General features: G+C 39.4%; 1 protein-coding gene across 1 annotated transcript in view; it reads right to left on the bottom strand.

The window, feature by feature from the left end:
• CPXM2 (carboxypeptidase X, M14 family member 2) overlaps positions 1 to 17,874 on the bottom strand; it is a 239,253-nt gene that overhangs the window by 203,608 nt on the left and 17,771 nt on the right. The window contains exon 2 of the mRNA XM_036736106.1: positions 3,764 to 3,862. Coding sequence (XP_036592001.1) covers positions 3,764 to 3,862 — 99 coding nt within the window. The remainder of the gene's footprint in view (positions 1 to 3,763; positions 3,863 to 17,874) is intronic.

The raw sequence follows: 17,874 nt of genomic DNA, 5'->3' as shown, positions 1-17,874 counted from the left end.
CACATTATTTAGAAGTCAGGGATCATCAACCATATTCCTACCCATCAGAGGACCAGATCTTATTGTTCTGGACCAGGCTTTCTAGACCTCCACCCTGTCTTTAAATGGAAAGAGAGAATCTCAGCTTCCTCAAAGGCCTTAAACCCAAAGGATAATCTATACTGTAGGCTTTGGAAAGCTGGAGCAACAAGTCAAAGATGGGGCAGGGCCATTAGCTATTCAATCCCCAGGAGTTATCCCTCTATCCTCAGAACTCTCAAAGTCCACTGTCTATACCTCTCCTGAGTACTTCCACAGAGACCACATGGCAGAGGAGGGTATCTAAGTAGTGTGGTGAATAGAACATTATCTGCAATGGGCATAAACTTGAAGCCTTCCCATTAAGATGAAGGATGAAGCAAGGCTGTCCATCATCATCACTATAATTCACTATTAAATTAGATATGCTAATTATCACAATAAGACAAGAAAAAGAAATTGGAGGAATAAAAATAAGCAATGAGGAAAAAAACACTGACTATTTGCAGATATGTCATGGTATTCTTAGAAAATCCTAGAGAATCAACTGAAAAAACTAGTTGAAACAATGAACAATTTTAGCAAAGCTGCAGACTATAAAATAAACCCACAAAAATCACAAGCATTTCTATATATCACCAATGAAACTCAGCAGGGAGTGCAAGAAAGAAATTTCATTTAAAATAACTGCAGACAATATAAAATACTTGGGAATCTTCCCGCCAAGACAAACCCAGGAATTATATGAACACAATTACAAAACACTCTTCATACAAATAAAGATAGACCTAAATAATCAGAGAACTATTAATTGCTCAAGCTGAGACAATATGATAAAAATCACAAATCTACCCAAGTGAATTTACATATTCAGCTAATTTATTTATTCATACAAATCAAACTACCAAAGAATTACTTTATAGAGCTAGAAAAAAAAACTAAATTCTTCTGGAAGAACAAAACATCAAGAATATCAATGATAAAAATGTGAAAGAAAGCAACCTATATTACTATATAAGAAGGAACTACATTACAAAGAGGTAATCATCAAAATAATCTGGTACTGGCTAATGAATAGTGTGATGGATCAGGGGAATAGATTAGGTAGGCAATACCTTAGTCAATGATCATAGTAATCTGGTGTTTGATAAATCTAAAGATCCAAGTTTTGGGGGTAAGAACTCATCATTTGACAAAAACTGCAAAGCCATTTGGCAAAAACTAGGCATAAACTAACATCTCACACTATATACCAAGATATAGTCAAAATGTATAAATGATTTAGACATAAAGGGTGATATCATAAGTAAATTAGAGGAGCATAAGAAAATGTACCTGTCAGATTTATGGAAAAAGGGAGAGTTTATGGCCAAACAAGACATAGAGAGCATTATATGATACAAAATGGATAATTTTGATCATGTGAAATTAAAAAGGTTTTGCACAAATAAAACAAATGCAGCCAAAATTAAAAGGAAAACAAGAAACTAGGAAAAATTTTACAGCAAGTTTCTTTGGTAAAGTCCTCATTTCTCAACTATATAGGGAAGTGAGCCAAATTTATAAAAATATGAGCCATTCCCCAATTAAAAAATGTTCAAAGGATATGAAGTTTTCAGAAGTTATTTGGTTAGCTGTTGTCCTTTATGCTCAAAGAGGACCAAAATGATATCACTATGTTGGGTTCAAGGTACAGTTTGTCCAACTGTGACTGATCAGACCAGTGTGAGCTTGGAAGGCACAAATACTCTGAATAAACTTTTGGAGTGTAGATGTCTCTAAATCTTCACATCTCAAGTTTCTTTTGAGCTACCTAATTTCTGCCTTTCTTATAGAGCACACCATCTTCTTTGATGCAGGCATGCCATGCTGGGGGCTCAGTGCCAGTGTCTCCTATGTTTCATAATCACTTCAGAGAGGTCTTGAGAATATCACAAAAGTTTTTGCACATTTTTTGTGTGTTTTGATACCAGGGTAGGATCCCAACCTGCCATGGTAAGCAGACCAGGATTAGGTTAGGTGAAGCAGACAATTTTTAGGGCATCTTTTCTAGCCCTTTCCTCACAAGAGGTGGTTAGCCTTTAAAAAGGCTGCTCAGACACCCATGGGACTGTGGAATCCCGATGCTGTTTCAGTACAGTGAGAAGACCTGTGTGCAGGGTTGTGACTACAGCTCTCTGTGTATCTGCACCTGCTGTATTGTTACTTGCCCATTGCCACAGGAGTTTAAGGTAGGTAAAAAATGGGCAATGTTGTTTAACTTGTATATAAGTTGGACTTAAGTGAGGGAGAGTTGGGCAAAATCATTGGCCTCAGTTTGTCTTTCAGAGTCAACGAAGTCCGATGATAAGACAAAAGTCAAGATGACTGGTGATGGTTTAGGCTGCAGTGGATGACCTTGGTGCCTTCTATGTCTCACCAAGCTATAAGAAATCCACAGCACCTGATTCTGCCATGGATTCTTCATGGCCGTTGGAACAAATTATTCTCATCTACCCAGTCCACCAAAGGAAGTCTTCACATGCTTGGGGTAGATGCTCTACTAACTCATAGATAGATTTGAGGCCCTTTGTTTACCCTTGATCTGTTTTAGCTCGTATGCCAGTGGTGTGTGTATACTGTACATGCTATATAGCTTCTTGGAGCCACAGAGTTGGGTGGCAAGTGGACACAAAAGGTACAAAGCAGCCCTGTTTGGGACTTGGCAGCCCTCAGAACAGAGGTACTAGTCTTCCCTGAACACCTGTAGATCCTAGTTTTCAGAAAGAGAAGTAAAAGCTATCAATAGTCACATGAAAAAATTCTCTAAATTGCTATGGATTAGAGAAATACAAATTAAACTGTGATACCACCTCTCACATATCAGATTGGCTAACCTGACTCAAATGGAAAATGACAAATGTTGGGGGGTATGTGGAAAAATTGGGACATCAATGCACTGTTGGTGGAGGTGTGAATTAGTCCAACTATTCTGGAGAAAAACTTGGTACTACACCCGAAGGGCTATAAAACTGTGCATACCCTTTGACAAAGCAATACCATCACTATGTCTGTATTCCAAAGAGATCAAAGAAAAGGGAAAAACACTTATTTGTACAAAATATATTTGTAGCAACTCTTTTTGGTGATGCAAAGAACTGGAAATCGAGGGGATACTCATCAATTGGGGAATGACTGAAGAAGCAGTGGTATATGATTGTGATGGAATATTATTGAGCTATAAGAAATAATGAACAGGATGGTTTCAGAAAAACCTGGGAAGATTTATACGAACCAATGCAAAGTGAAGTGAGAACATTGAAAAAAGTGACAGCAACATTGTAAAAATGCTCAGTTGTGAAAGTCTTAGCTATTCTAATCAGGAAAATGATCCATGACAATTCCAAGACCCATGATGAAAAATACTATCTACTGACACACTCTGAGTGTCGATCAAAGGATACTTTTTAATTTATTTTTCTTGGGTTTTTTTGTGGATGTTTTCTTTTGCAACGTGGCTAAAGCAAAAATATGTTTTGTATGAAAAAATGGCATTTACCCAGGCAAAAACAAAACAACACAACAACACACACAAATGACTAAACATCTCAATCATAATCAGTGTTTGATTATTATTTCATATGATTCTATACTATATGGATGAAGAACTCATTCTCTACAAGCGGTCCAACCATTTAATAATCATTACTCATACAGGGAACACAGATGTGGAAGAACAGGAATATGGCAAAGATTCTTGACTTACTTTCTCTGACATCTTCAGAAACAATTTGGGATTCATAGTCTCCATTTGAAATCTTGTCATGATTCCTGGTCTTTTCACTCTTCTTGTTGCTGTTTTTGCCTATGGGAAGGAATACAACTTTGTTTTTGTAGTACATGCTTGCATCACTATATAAAGATGAAAAATAACCACAACATCACAATAGCTAGCACTTATTAAATTTTCTAAAGAGCTGTAAAATGCTTTGCAAACTTTAAAACACCATATAAGTGTTAGCTACTATAGTCATTTTTAATTTTTAACTATTGCAATAACCCTGAGAAGTAGTTCCTTTATTAGTCCTATATCACAGATGAGGGAACGGAGGCAGACAGAGATTAAGTGACTTACTCAATGTCACATAGCTAGTAAGTGTCTGAGATCACATTCAAACTCAGGTCTTTCTGATACTTGGTCCAACACTCTACCTACTCTGGCACCTGGCTGCCCCTAACTAATAACAGAATTAAACAAAACACTGTAAGTCCTTCTATAATCTATCTCCAGCCTCATCTTAGAGCTTTATTTCAAGTTTCTCTCCTCTGTGTACTCTGTGTACTGTGACCAAACTAGATTACTTATCATCTCCCAAGTGTATTCTACTTTCCTATCCCTATATTTTTGCTCATATTATTTCCCTATGCCAGTTCTCCCCCAGATGACTGCATCCATTGAAATTCTAGCCATCTCTCTAGGTGAAGCTCAAAGTGCCATTTTCTCCAAGAAGGTCTGCCCTGGCCCTGCTTGCCTCCCTGCCCCCCCCCAACCCCTGCAAGAAGGAAAGGAGCTCTCCCTCTTTAGTAGTTCTCATTGACCCGTGTTCATTCATCTCCTATGCGTTTTTCACATTTTATTTTCTAGCATAGTCATGCTTGCATATACCTCACCTCTCTCAACTGGAGTTTAAGAATGCTAAAGGCAAGGGTTGTATCTTACTCAGCTTTGTATCGTCCTCAGCACCTGAGCATGTCACCTTTCACATTTGGGGAGGATGGGGAAGGGGGACTAGACTTCTGATTTAGGATCACAGACCTAGAGCAAGTTGCAATGGATCTCAGAGGTCATCTAGTCCAATTCCATCATTTGACAGATTAGACAACCTAGGTCCAAGGAAATGATATGATGTGACCAATGTCATTTTGGCAGAAAACATATGAGTTTTGCTTTGATATCAGACCTTCTGACTCTAGGCACTGTGCTCTTTGGCTCTTGCTGAAGAAAATTCCTCTACCAATGAGGACCTTTAACTATTCTTCAGCTTCTAGTCTTAGAAAGTCACTTGGCCAACCCCATCCCTACCCCCAACCTCCTGGCAAAGCTAAGGGGTTATGGGTGTAGAATTGTGCATATAATGCCCAACTTTTCTTGGTTAATTTCTGAACTATTTTTTTTCTCTTTATTCTTTGTTATCAGGGATGGCTCTCTGGGAAGAAGAGAAATGAAGAATACACTGGGAAATCGTTAAGTGATAGGAAAACCAAAGATATGAATCAACTTTTATTCTAAAAAGAAAGTCACCTGGAGGCAATGAGAGGTTATGTTTCTTACCCAGGATCACTAAGGCACTTTGAATCTATGTTGTTTCTACTCTAAAGACAACTTACCACCCACTAGACCACATCACCTCTCACCTTGAATATGGTAGAACCTTAATAAATCATAGTTCAATGGATAGAAATCACCTTCCCTGTTCCCCTTCATCCTCCCTTAAATCTTTACTCATTCCACTATGAATTAAAGTGGCCCATGCTTTCTTTTCAGAATTTAAAAAGTTGTCCATGTGTAAGAAAAGTACTAGAGTAAACATTCAACATAATAAGGCTATCAATCTATTAATCTATGGTGTCAGATACCGCAGTGGTTAACACATTTACTTTCCTACCAACTTTCTTACCTTCTAAAAAATTTTGGACATTGTGCTATAGTTTTCTTCCATTTTCTGAGTGATCACCATGAGCATAGGGATAGGGATAAGAAATGGGTGCTGAACTTGTATTTTCATTGGTATGGAGAACTTCCAGATGAGGAAACTCTACTAGTAGAGATCAGCAACTTGTTGTCATAGATGCCTATATAGAACCCTGAGAGGTGAATGACTTGGCCAGGGTCACACAGCTAAATATGTACCAGAGGAGGGGATTGAACTCACCGTCCTGGCTCCAAGGCCAGCTCTCCACCCACTGTGCCACACTGCCTCCCAATATAATCTCAAAATAATCTAACTTGCCTATATGATGGATGTCACATATACACATAATAAACATGCATAATGGAGTTTACCTAGATCAAAATGCTAAAACACAGTATAGAATCATAGAATTTTAGAATGGGAATGGATTTTTGCATTCAAGTAATCCAATTCCATTGTTTTACTGATTCAGAAACTGAGCCCCAGAGAAGTAAAATGACTTACTTAAGGTGGCCCAGCATGTTAGGAACAGATCAAGGATGAGAACCCAGAATTCTTAACTCCCCAAACTGTGCTGTTTCCATGCCATCATATATCATTAGACCGGAGTGAATTCTAATAAAGAAATTCTCCAACTTTATTTTCAGAAGAGATAGCATGGTGTAGTGAATAATGAGGTGACCTCAGAGGTAGGAAGATCTGCATTCAAGTCCCACTCTGACACACCCTGTCTGTGTGACCCTGGCCAAATCATTTAACCTCTGAGTGTGCTAGACCACTCTTTATGACTACAGGTTATAGAATATGGGACATAGAGAAGGTGACAACCTGCACTGGTAGAGAAAGTGTCCTCATCTGGGAGTTCCCTATACCAATGAAATCACAGGTCAAATTCTGACCCCTTATCTTTCCTAAAAAATGCTGGTTTTACAGTCAGAAGATCTAAGAGTGAGTGCCATCTATGAGACTTATTATCTCCTTTGACCTATCAGCCCATAGAATGTCATTTCCTTGAATGTCAATACCTTTGGAACCATAGTACAGCATAATTGATTAAAAATATCCTTTGGGTGACTAATATACTATGAACATGGACAAATTACTTTTCCTCTCTGAGCCTGTTTCCCTATCAATAAAAAGAAAGGTTTTGGCTTCAAAGTATGCTCCAGATCTCTATACTATGAATTTTTGAGCATAATGAATTAGGTGACTAGATAACGTAACACCAGAGAGCTTGGTTCATCAGCATTCACAGTGCTTGCAACGCTCTGTCTGGCTCAATCCCTCCTGGTCTAGCACACTTAGCTGAATCTTGCCAGAGTTAGAAGATCCTCTTCAGCTGTGGAAGGTATTTTCAGGAAAACCCCAAACCAAGCAAAAATGTGAAATCTTCTTCCTGAAACTTTCAGGATATGAAACCTTACCCTTCAATACCATACTACTCAGTGATTCCTGCTGCATTTTACTTGTATTTTAAATGCATGCCTGAACCTACAAAATCAAAAGTCCAGATGAGGAAGAATGCCCCAGACTGTCCTTCCCTTGCAGCTGGAGAGTCAGTGAATATTTTCCCACAGATAGGGAAATCCCCTTCAAAGTCTGCTACATAAAAGCAGATAGTGAAATGCTAAGCAACAAAGTCAGAAAGAAATGCCTTGACCGTCAACAAATGACAGTTTTCAAGAAAACTGTCAATCCACCATTGTGAGGTGCCAGTAAAAGTCCTAGATTTTAACAACAGCCCAGACACTCTTTCTGGATTTGTTCCCATACTAAGCCTAACTTTGGGACAAATATAACAAGAACAATGGTGAATCTTCACTTCCCTTTATAGGGAAGTCATAAGTCCCTGCACTTTAAGAGGGGAAGGTGACAACTTTCTTTTCTATTTTTTCCATTAGACACTTTTATCTCTATAAGAACATATCATAACTAAGAGAGGTAAGGAGGGAGTGAGAGAGAGGGAGTGAGAGAGACAGACAGACAGAGAGAGAGAGACAGAGACAAAGACAGAGACAGAGAGAGAGAATGGTTGAAGTATTCAGAAAAAAATAAAAGGAAAAAGGCAGAGAAAAATTGTGACTTTTGGTCCTCTTTTGAACCACAGTTTTCTCATTTGTGAAATGAGCAGGTGGACTGGATGAACTCTATAATATCTTTCAGCTCAGTCAATTAGATAGAAGGAAAGGAGGAAATCCTTGATTATAGCTTATAGTTACACAGCATTTTTAGGAATCCATGATATTATTTGATCCTCAGGGAAATCCTATAAGGCAAGTCGTGCAATTTTCATTATTCTCCTCTCATAGTAAATGAAACTGAAACTCAAAGAACTTAAAAAATTTGACTATCTTACATGAAGTCAGTGTCAGTCAGAACTCAGAGCAAAGGCTTCTCACTCATAGTGTGGGGCTCCTTCTGCTATACTCCACTGAAGAAAGGAAGGGAAGAAGTCAGAAAAAGAAAAATGAAAAGTTCCATCTTGGCCCAGAGAACAATACACTATGTTGGTTGTGATGTCACCTCATCACCTGGCTCATACGAAACCTGAGTGCAACCTCTAATCGATGCAATTATACCAAAACGCAAACTTGATGAAGATAAAAAGAACAGTTATAAAAACATGGAACATTTTTATTTGAATTGAAGGAAATACAAGTTTTCATAATTTATATGTATTTATGTATGTATACACACATAAATATTTTTCAATGCATTCTTATAAAACCAATCTGATTTTAAGATCAAAGCTTATGTTGGGACTACTATGGCACTTTAACTATAACAAAGATCTACCCATGTGTTTAACATTTGGTCTTCTCTCACCAAGAGACACAATGCAAGTGCTCCTTGTTCCTAGGAAAATGTAGTGTTTTGTCTTCCGTGTATCATGCTACACAGTAAAGGTATGTCAATTTATTCATTTATGATTTCAATAATGTGATTACTTCCCCATCCCATATTGATTGCCATCTTAGGTAATTCTTATCCAGAACATTCAATAAAACCTCTAAAATCCAGGTATGTACAGCAGACAGTTGAAAACTCAGAACTAGAGATCAAGATCAGAAGAGTGACTGAATGTAGGGACATTTGTATAAACATAATAATTGAAGCCATGGGAATACAAGTGGTCTCCCAGTGAAAGAGTGGAGAAAGTAAAAAGAAAAAAAGATGACAGGGGATAGAGTTGTGAGGGTCATTAGAACAAAGGAATAGGGAGACAAAACAGCAAAGGAGATTGAGAAGAGGTAATCAAACAGCTAAGAGGAAGATCAGGACAGAAGAGTACATGAAAGCTAAGAGAGGAAAGAATATCAAGAGGCTGGAGGTCAACAAATCAAATGTGACATAAAAGACTGGAAGAAAGGCATTTTATTGATCACAGGTGGTCTTGGAGTGAGCTGCTTCAGTACAATAATCGAGATGGAAGCCAAATTGAATTGAGGAGTGAAGAGATGGTAAGGAAGCAGTAGCACTAACTGTACGCCACTCTTTTTATAAGCCTAGGAGTGAAGGAAAAAAGAATTATAGCATGAAAGAGTTTTTTTCCTTGCTATTGATACCTAAAAATATTTGTAGGCAGAAGGGAAAGAGCCAACTGAAAGAGTGATATTGAATATAGAGTACCCTAAGTAATTACTGATGAAGCTATATCTTAGAGGGGACAAGAAAAAGATGGCTTTAAGACTAAAAGAGGAAAATTTAGCTTTAACAAGCAGTAACTCTAGCTAATCCTTTGAGACCATAGATAAGAGCAAGTAGATTGGTAAAGATATAGAGAGGGTGAGAGATTTGAAGATGAAAGGAGATAAGGGGGCACAAGACAAAGGGCCAGGTGACCTGCTCAATGGAGAGTAAGGGTCTAAGCTGGGAACTCAAGGAAGTAGGTTTGGAAAATTCACATTAAGGAATATGCTAGGGAGTAAATCAGAGATGGATGGGATTGGCATGTACCAATAAGAGCCCAAATAAGCACAGCTAATAGTTTCTTTCCCTTTAAGGCTATTTTTTAAATCTATTCTCTATGCAACCTTCCATGATCTGACATTAATAATGGCTCTCCCCCAACCCCCCAGGACCTACCTACTACTTTGCTTTGTAACTCTCAACTACAATAACTGTGATATTAAGTTATATTAATATCATTGTCTTATCCCCACATATATAGTATGATCCTTGAGAGTAAACATTGGGCCCTACCCACTTAATAAATGCCTACTGTATCTGCATTTACAATGTTTCACAGCTTCATCACCTGTGAGGGTAGTCCCTGAGTTCTCAAAGGCAATGCCACTGGGCTACAACCTCTGGTACGTTCAACTAAGCATGGAAGACATTGAACACTGGCACCTGACTTTGTCCATTGTCCTAGAACCAGAACACTAAGCAGAGAGAGGCTGCTCTGGATCAAGCCTGACTCAGGCCAATGTGATGGTAAAGACTTAAGATTAGAATAAAATGAGAAATTCATAGACTATATGTTCAGCAAAGACGTTGCACCGATCCAGTGGGACACAGGTCTCTTTCTTCAATGTGGGGACTCAGTCACAAAGGTACAAACACAGCAATTTATCAAGTTGAAAGAGTGTTAACCATTCTGTGGATCAAGTCTCAAAGATGGTGTCCTTGCTTCTTAGCCTAAATGACAAAGACTTCCCAGTCTTAGTAGATATTGCTGTTTTCACAAATGAGGAGGACATACTGACCCATACAGCAGTCTGTTACGTCTGAGGAGTGCCAACCACTCTGTAGACAAAATGAATCTCAAAAATGCTGTCACTGCCTTTTAAAAGAAAAACTAGTCTAGCTTATGTGGCATGGAATTTCTACTTTTATGTTTTTAGTCTTGCTCAGACCCTTTTCATTTCCACAATGATGTTGAAAAGTTAGTGAAAAAGTAAAAATTCTAAGAATCACAGTTCCTACAGCAGTGGATTCTAACTTTTTAGTTACATTAACCTGTTACAGGGCAGCTAGGTGGCACAATGGACAGAGCACTAAAGTCAGGATAGGTATGGAGTCAGGAAGACTCACCTTCATGAGTTCAAATCCAGCCTCAGACACTGGTTGTGTGAACCAATAAGCAGGTCGCTTAATCCTGTCTGCCTCCATTTCCTCATCTAGAGAAGGAAATGGCAAACCACTCCAGGATCTTTGCCAAGAAAACCCCAAATGGGGCCACAAAGAGTCAGGCATGACTGAAATGACTCAACAACAATAAACCCCTTGTAACAAAAACAACAAAATATGTTGTGAACAATCAGGGCAACTCAATATATCACTCATTATTATTTTAGAATTATTCATTAAGTGCCTACTACAATGATAACAATCATGATAATTTCATTTCACTGAAGAAACAAACATAAATGCTTCAAACAAGCATTCTTAGGAAAAATATGTTTGTAACATAATTAGGCAGCTATTTGCTGCTCAAGGTCCCATTAAAGAATTTTTAGCAAGAACCACTAAATGGTAACCACTATCCCAGACCATGTACAGACATTAATTTAACTGTCAGTACTCTAAATGTCAACATCTCTGTCCAAAAGACAATAAGTTGATATTATCCTGAAGAAAGTGAACCAAATAAACATTCTTGCTATAAATTAAGCCAGAAGTCAATGAAATTGCAGCCAAGTGGAGTGAAACCTTACTATTACTCCTCAGAGATGAAAAGAAAGGATCTGGACTAGTTGGTTCAATTCTTTGCAAATAGGGGACAAGAAATATCTGATACTTGGTCCTAGCACTTAGTTGTGTTTGTGATGCACACAAAACAAAAAGTTCACTCATAAAGTACCTGCCAATATCTCTTGCAGATGATGAAGTAGGGAAATGTGATGATGAGCTTGACAAGAGCCTTCAAATCTAGGCAATATAGACTATAATATATGTGTGTGTGTGTGTGTGTGTGTATACATATATATATATATATATATATATATATATATATATAGACTTCAATGGAAAGGTGGGTAGAGAAGAAAATAGTGGGAAAACGTTAGATGGGATTAAGAATGTAGACTGGGGTTAAGAAAGGAAAGAAGATAAAAGTTGGGGGGTTATTCAAAAGCCTCATGCCTATAGTTTCTTGGATAACTGAGTCAGAAGGTGCTGAACACAGCAAGCACTACCCAAAGAGAATAACATAAGAAGAAGATAAAGAAGGAGGAGGAGAAAAAGGAGGAGGAGGAGGGAAGGAAGAAGGAAAGGAAGAAACGAAGAAAGAGAGAGAGAGAGAGAGAGAGAGAGAGAGAGAGAGAGAGAGAGAGAGAGAGAGGAAGGAAAGAAGGAAGGAAGAAAAAGGAAAGAAAGGAATTGACTCTGTCCTTGATAGGAAGCAGCTGGTTCCTGATATATTGTCTGGGTACTGTCAAATCATCAGATGGCTAGAGAAAAGGTCAAAAAGAGGACCAAATTAGAAGAAAGGATAAAGACACAGTACGCCAACACCAAAGCTCCAGCCCAACTCACTTACAGAAGCCTGCCACTTCAGGCCATGCAAATGGGAAGAAATTCTATGAATGTCCTCCTGATAATATTAAAGTCATGTTAAAGAATAACCATTTTGCCAAATATTGAAACTTGGTCTTCTTGTACATTTTCTCCATTTATATGTACAGTATGATTTTCATGGGTGGGTGTGATCATTGGCATTCTCCTAATCTTTTCATTGGCTCTCCTTCATGCCTGGACTGTTTTCCCTCCTCACTTCCAGGTCTTAGCTTCCTTCAAGACTAAGCTCAAAGTGTTGGGGCAGAGCCAAGATGGCGGCTGGAAAGCAGGGACTAGCGTGAGCTCCCGGCTGAGTCCCTCCAAAAACCTATAAAAATGGCTCTGAACCAACTCGAGAACTGCAGAACCCACAAAACAGCAGAGGGAAGCAGGGCTCCAGGCCAGGACAGCCTGGATGGTCTCTGGGTGAGGTCTATCCCACATGGAGCCGGGAGCTGGGAGCTGGGAGCTGGGAGCAGGGTGGAGCAGAGCCCAGCATGAGCGGTGTGGACTAACCAGTCCAGGAGCCAGGCGGAGTGGGCCCTAGCACCCTGAATCGGTGAGCTGCGGCAGTTACCAGACTTCTCAACCCACAAACACCAAAGACAGCAGAGAAGGTTAGTGGGAAAAGTGGAAGGAGTTCGAGGTTCGGCCACCATCCCAGGGGCAGCGGAGGTGGGGCAGCTACAGCTGCCGTTGCTTCCGGCCCCAGGTCCACCTGGTGGGAGGAATTAAGTGGTGGATCAGAGCAGGAGTGCACAGCCTGCTGAAGATCTAAGCCCAGTCTGGGTTGGGGGTTCTTGGGGAAGGAGGAGTGCTGGTGTGGCAGAGCTGGTGCATCCCCCCCAAATGTGGAACCCAGAGCTCTGTAGTCTACAAGCAGTCATAGCCCGCTGAAAAACTCAAGGGTCAAGTTAGTTTGTTGGGAATATGGCCAGGGAGCAAAAACTCACCAAGATTCAGTCTCAGACTTTGCATTCTTTCTTTGGTGACAAAGAAGAACAAAACTTACAGTCTAAAGAATTCAACAAAGTGCAAGAGCCTACACCAAAAGCCTCCAAGAAAAACATGAACTGGTCTCAGGCCATGGAAGAGCTCAAAAACGATTTGGAAAAGCAAGTTAGAGAAGTAGAGGAAAAATTGGGAAGAGAAATGAGAAGGATGCAAGAAACCCATGAAAAACAAGTCAATGACTTGCTAAAGGAGACCCAAAAATATACTGAAAAATACACTGAAGAAAACAACACCTTAAAAAATAGACTAACTCAAATGGCAAAAGAGCTCCAAAAAGCCAATGAGGAGAAGAATGCCTTGAAAGGCAGAATTAGCCAAATGGGAAAGGAGGTCCAAAAGACCACTGAAGAAAATACTACTTTAAAAATTAGATTGGAGCAAGTGGAAGCTAGTGACTTGATGAGAAATCAAGATATTATAAAACAGAACCAAAGGAATGAAAAAATGGAAGACAACATCAAATATCTCATTGGAAAAACCACTGACCTGAAAAATAGATCCAGGAGAGATAATTTAAAAATTATTGGACTACCTGAAAGCCATGATCAAAAAAAGAGCCTAGATACCATATTTCAAGAAATTATCAAGGAGAACTGCCCTTATATTCTAGAGCCACAGGGCAAAATAGAAATTGAAAGAATCCATCGATCACCTCCTCAAATAGATCCCAAAAAGAAATCTCCCAGGAATATTGTCACCAAATTCCAGAGCTCCCAGATCAAGGAGAAAATACTGCAAGCAGCCAAAAAAAACAATTTGAGTATTGTGGAAATACAATCAGTATAACCCAAGATCTGGCAGCTTCTACATTAAGAGATCGAAGGGCTTGGAATATGATATTCCGGAGGTCAATGGAGCCAGGATTAAAAGCAAGAATCACCTACCCAGCAAAACTGAGTATCATGTTCCAAGGCAAAATATAGACTTTCAATAAAATAGAGGACTTTCAAGCTTTCTCAGTGACAAGACCAGAGCTGAACAGAAAATTTGACTTTCAAACACCAGAATCAAGAGAAGCATGAAAAGGTAATCAAGAAAAAGAACAAGAAAAAGAAATTGCAAGGGACTTACTAAAGTTGAACTGTTTTGTTTACATTCCTACATGGAAAGATGATGTGTATGATTCATGAGACCTCAATATTAGGGTAGCTGAAGGGAATATGCATATGTGTATATGTATATATATATATATATATATATATATATATATATATATATATATATGTTTATGTATGTATATATATATAAGTGAATGTGTATGTATGTATATATGTATGTGTATACATATATAAAAAGAGAGAGAGAGAGAGAGGACACAGGGTGAGTTGAAGATGAAGGGAAGATATCTAAAAGAAATAAAATCAAATTACGGGATGAGAGAGCAATATATATATATATATATATATATATATATAAATTTATTTAACATATTTCGTTTTCAGCATTGATTTTCACAAGAGTTTGAATTACAAATTTTCTCCCCATTTCTACCCTCCCCCCCACTGCAAGATGGAATACATTCTGGTTGCCCTGTTCCCCAGTCAGCGCTCCCCCCGTCAGCCCACTCCCCTCCCATCCCCTTTTCCCTTCCTTTCTTGTAGGGCTAGATAACTTTCTATGCCCCATTGCCTGTGTATCTTATTTTCTAGTTGCATGTAAAAACTGTTTTTTTGTTTTTGAACATCTGTTTTTAAAACTTTGAGTTCCAAATTCTCTCCCCTCTTCCCTTCCCACCCACCCTCCCTAAGAAGTCAAGCACTTCAAAATAGGCCATGTGTGTATCATTATGTATAACCCTTCCACAATACTCATGTTAAGTAAGACTAACTATATTTTGCTCCTTCCCAACCCATCCCCCTTTATTGAATTTTCTCCCTTCACCCTGTCCCCTTTCAAAAGTGTTTGTTTTTGACTACCTCCACCCCCATCTGCCCTCCCCTCCATCATCACCCCCATTTTTTTATCTTCTTCCCTCTTCTTTCCTGTGGGGTAAGATTCCCAATTGGGTATGTATGGTATTCCCTCCTTAGGCCAAATCTGATGAGAGCAATGTTCACTCATTCCCCCCTCACCTGACCTCTCACCTCCTCCCACAGAACTGCTTCCTCTTGCCACCTTTATGGGAGATAATCCATCCCATTCTATCTCTCCTTATCTCCCTCTCTCAGTATGTTCCTCTCTCATCCCTTAATTTGATTTTATTTCTTTTAGATATTTTCCCTTCATCGTCAACTCACCCTGTGTCCGCTCTCTCCCTCTCTCTCTCTCTCTCTCTCTCTCTCTCTCTCTCTCTCTCTCTGTATATATATATATATATATATACATATATATATACACACACATACACACACACATATATACATACATACATATTCACCCATACATATACATAAACATATACGTATGCATATTCCCTTCAGCTACCCTAATACTGAGGTCTCATGAATCATACTTGTCATCTTTCCATGTAGGAATGTCAAAAAAACATTTTGCCTTTAGTAAGTCTCTTGCAATTTCTTTTTCTTGTTCTTTTTCTTGATTACCTTTTCATGCTTCTCTTGATTCTGGTGTTTGAAAGTCAAATTTTCTATTCAGTTCTGGTCTTTTCACTGAGAAAGCTTGAAAGTCCTCTATTTTATTGAAAATCCATATTTTGCCTTGGAGCATGATACTCAGTTTTGCTGGGTAGGTGATTCTTGCTTTTAATCCTGGCTCCATTGACCTCCAGAATATCATATTCCAAGCCCTTCGATCTCTTAATGTAGAGGCTGCCAGATCTTGGATTATTTTGATTGGGTTTCCACAATACTCAAATTGTTTCTTTCTGGCTGCTTGCAGTATTTTCTCCTTGATCTGGGAGCTCTGGAATTTGGTGACAATATTCCTGGGAGATTTCTTTTTGGGATCTATTTGAGGAGGCAATCGATGGATTCTTTCAATTTCTATTTTGCCCTGTGGCTCTAGAATATAAGGGCAGTTCTCATGATACTTTCTTGAAAGATGGTATCTAGGCTCTTTTTTTGATCATGGCTTTCAAGTAGTCCAATAATTTTTAAATTATCTCTCCTGGATCTATTTTCCAGGTCAGTGGTTTTTCCAAGGAGATATTTCACATTGTCTTCCATTTTTTCATTCCTTTGGTTCTGTTTTATAATATCTTGATTTCTCATAAAATCACTGGCTTCCACTTGCTCCAATCTAATTTTTAAAGTAGTATTTTCTTCAGTGGTCTTTTGGACCTCCTTTTCCATTTGGCTAATTCTGCCTTTCAAGGCATTCTTCTCCTCATTGGCTTTTTGGAGCTCTTTTGATATTTGAGTTAGTCTGTTTTTTAAGGTGTTGTTTTCTTCAGTGTATTTTTCAGTATATTTTTGGGTCTCCTTTAGCAAGTCATTGACTTGTTTTTCATGGTTTTCTCACATCCTTCTCATTTCTCTTCCCAATTTTTCCTGTATTTCTCTAACTTGCTTTTCCAAATACTTTTTGACTTCTTCCATGGCCTGGGACCAGTTCATATTTTTCTTGGAGGCTTTTGGTGTAGGCTCTTGCACTTTATTGACTTCTTTAGGCTGTACGTTTTTGTCTTCTTTGTCAGCAAAGAAAGAATGCAAAGTCTGAGACTAAATCTCGGTGAGTTTTCGCTGCCTGGCCATATTCCCAGCCAACTAACTTGACCTTTGAGTTTTTCAGTGGGGTATGACTGCTTGTAGACTAGAGAGTTCTATGTTATACGTTTGGGGGGGAGGTGCCGGCTCTGCCCCACCAGCACTCCTCCTTCCCCAAGAACCCCCAACCCGAACTGGGCTTAGATCTTCAGCAGGCTGTGCACTCCTGCTCTGATCCACCACTTAATTCCTTCCAGCAGGTGTGCCTGGAGCTGGAAGTAACAACAGCTGTAGCCGCCCCACCTCTGCTGCCCCCAGGGCTGGAAGCCGAATCATGAACTCCATCTACTCCTGCAGCTTTTCCCACTAACCTTCTCCGCAGTCTTTTGTGTTTGTGGGTTAAGAGGTCTGGTAACTGCCGTAGCTCACTGATTCAGGGCGCTAGGGCATGCTCTGCCTGGTTGCTGGTCTTGTTGGTCCACGCTGCTCAGGCTGGGCTCTACTCCACTCCGTTCCCAGCTCCCAGCTCCGTTTGGGATAGACCTCACCCAGAGACCATCCAGGCTGTCCTGGGCTGGAGCCCTGCTTCCCTCTGCTGTTTTGTGGGTTCTGCCATTCTAGAATTGGTTCAGAGCCATTTTTTATAGGTTTTTCGAGGGACTCAGCAGGGAGCTCACGCTAGTCCCTGCTTACCAGCTGTCATCTTCGAGAGAGGAATATATTGAGAGAGGGAGATAGGGAGAGATAGAATGGGGTGGATTATCTCACATAAAGATGGCAAGAGGAAGCAGTTCTGTGGGAGGAGGGGAGAGGACAGGTGAGGGGGGAATGAGTGAATCTTGCTCTCATCAAATTTGGCCTGAGGAGGGAATACCATACATACTCAATTGGGTATCTTACCGTACAGGAAAGAAGAGGGAAGAAGATAAAAAATGGGGGTGATGATGGAGGGGAGGGCAGATGGGGGTGGAGGTAATCAAAAACAAACACTTTTGAAAGGGGACAGGGTGAAGGGAGAAAATTCAATAAAGGGGGATGGGTTGGGAAGGAGCAAAATATAGTTA

The sequence above is a fragment of the Trichosurus vulpecula genome, chromosome 8 (assembly GCF_011100635.1).
Source record: "Trichosurus vulpecula isolate mTriVul1 chromosome 8, mTriVul1.pri, whole genome shotgun sequence".
Taxonomy (NCBI): Eukaryota; Metazoa; Chordata; class Mammalia; order Diprotodontia; family Phalangeridae; genus Trichosurus; species Trichosurus vulpecula.
This window is presented reverse-complemented; position numbering and strand designations above follow the sequence as displayed.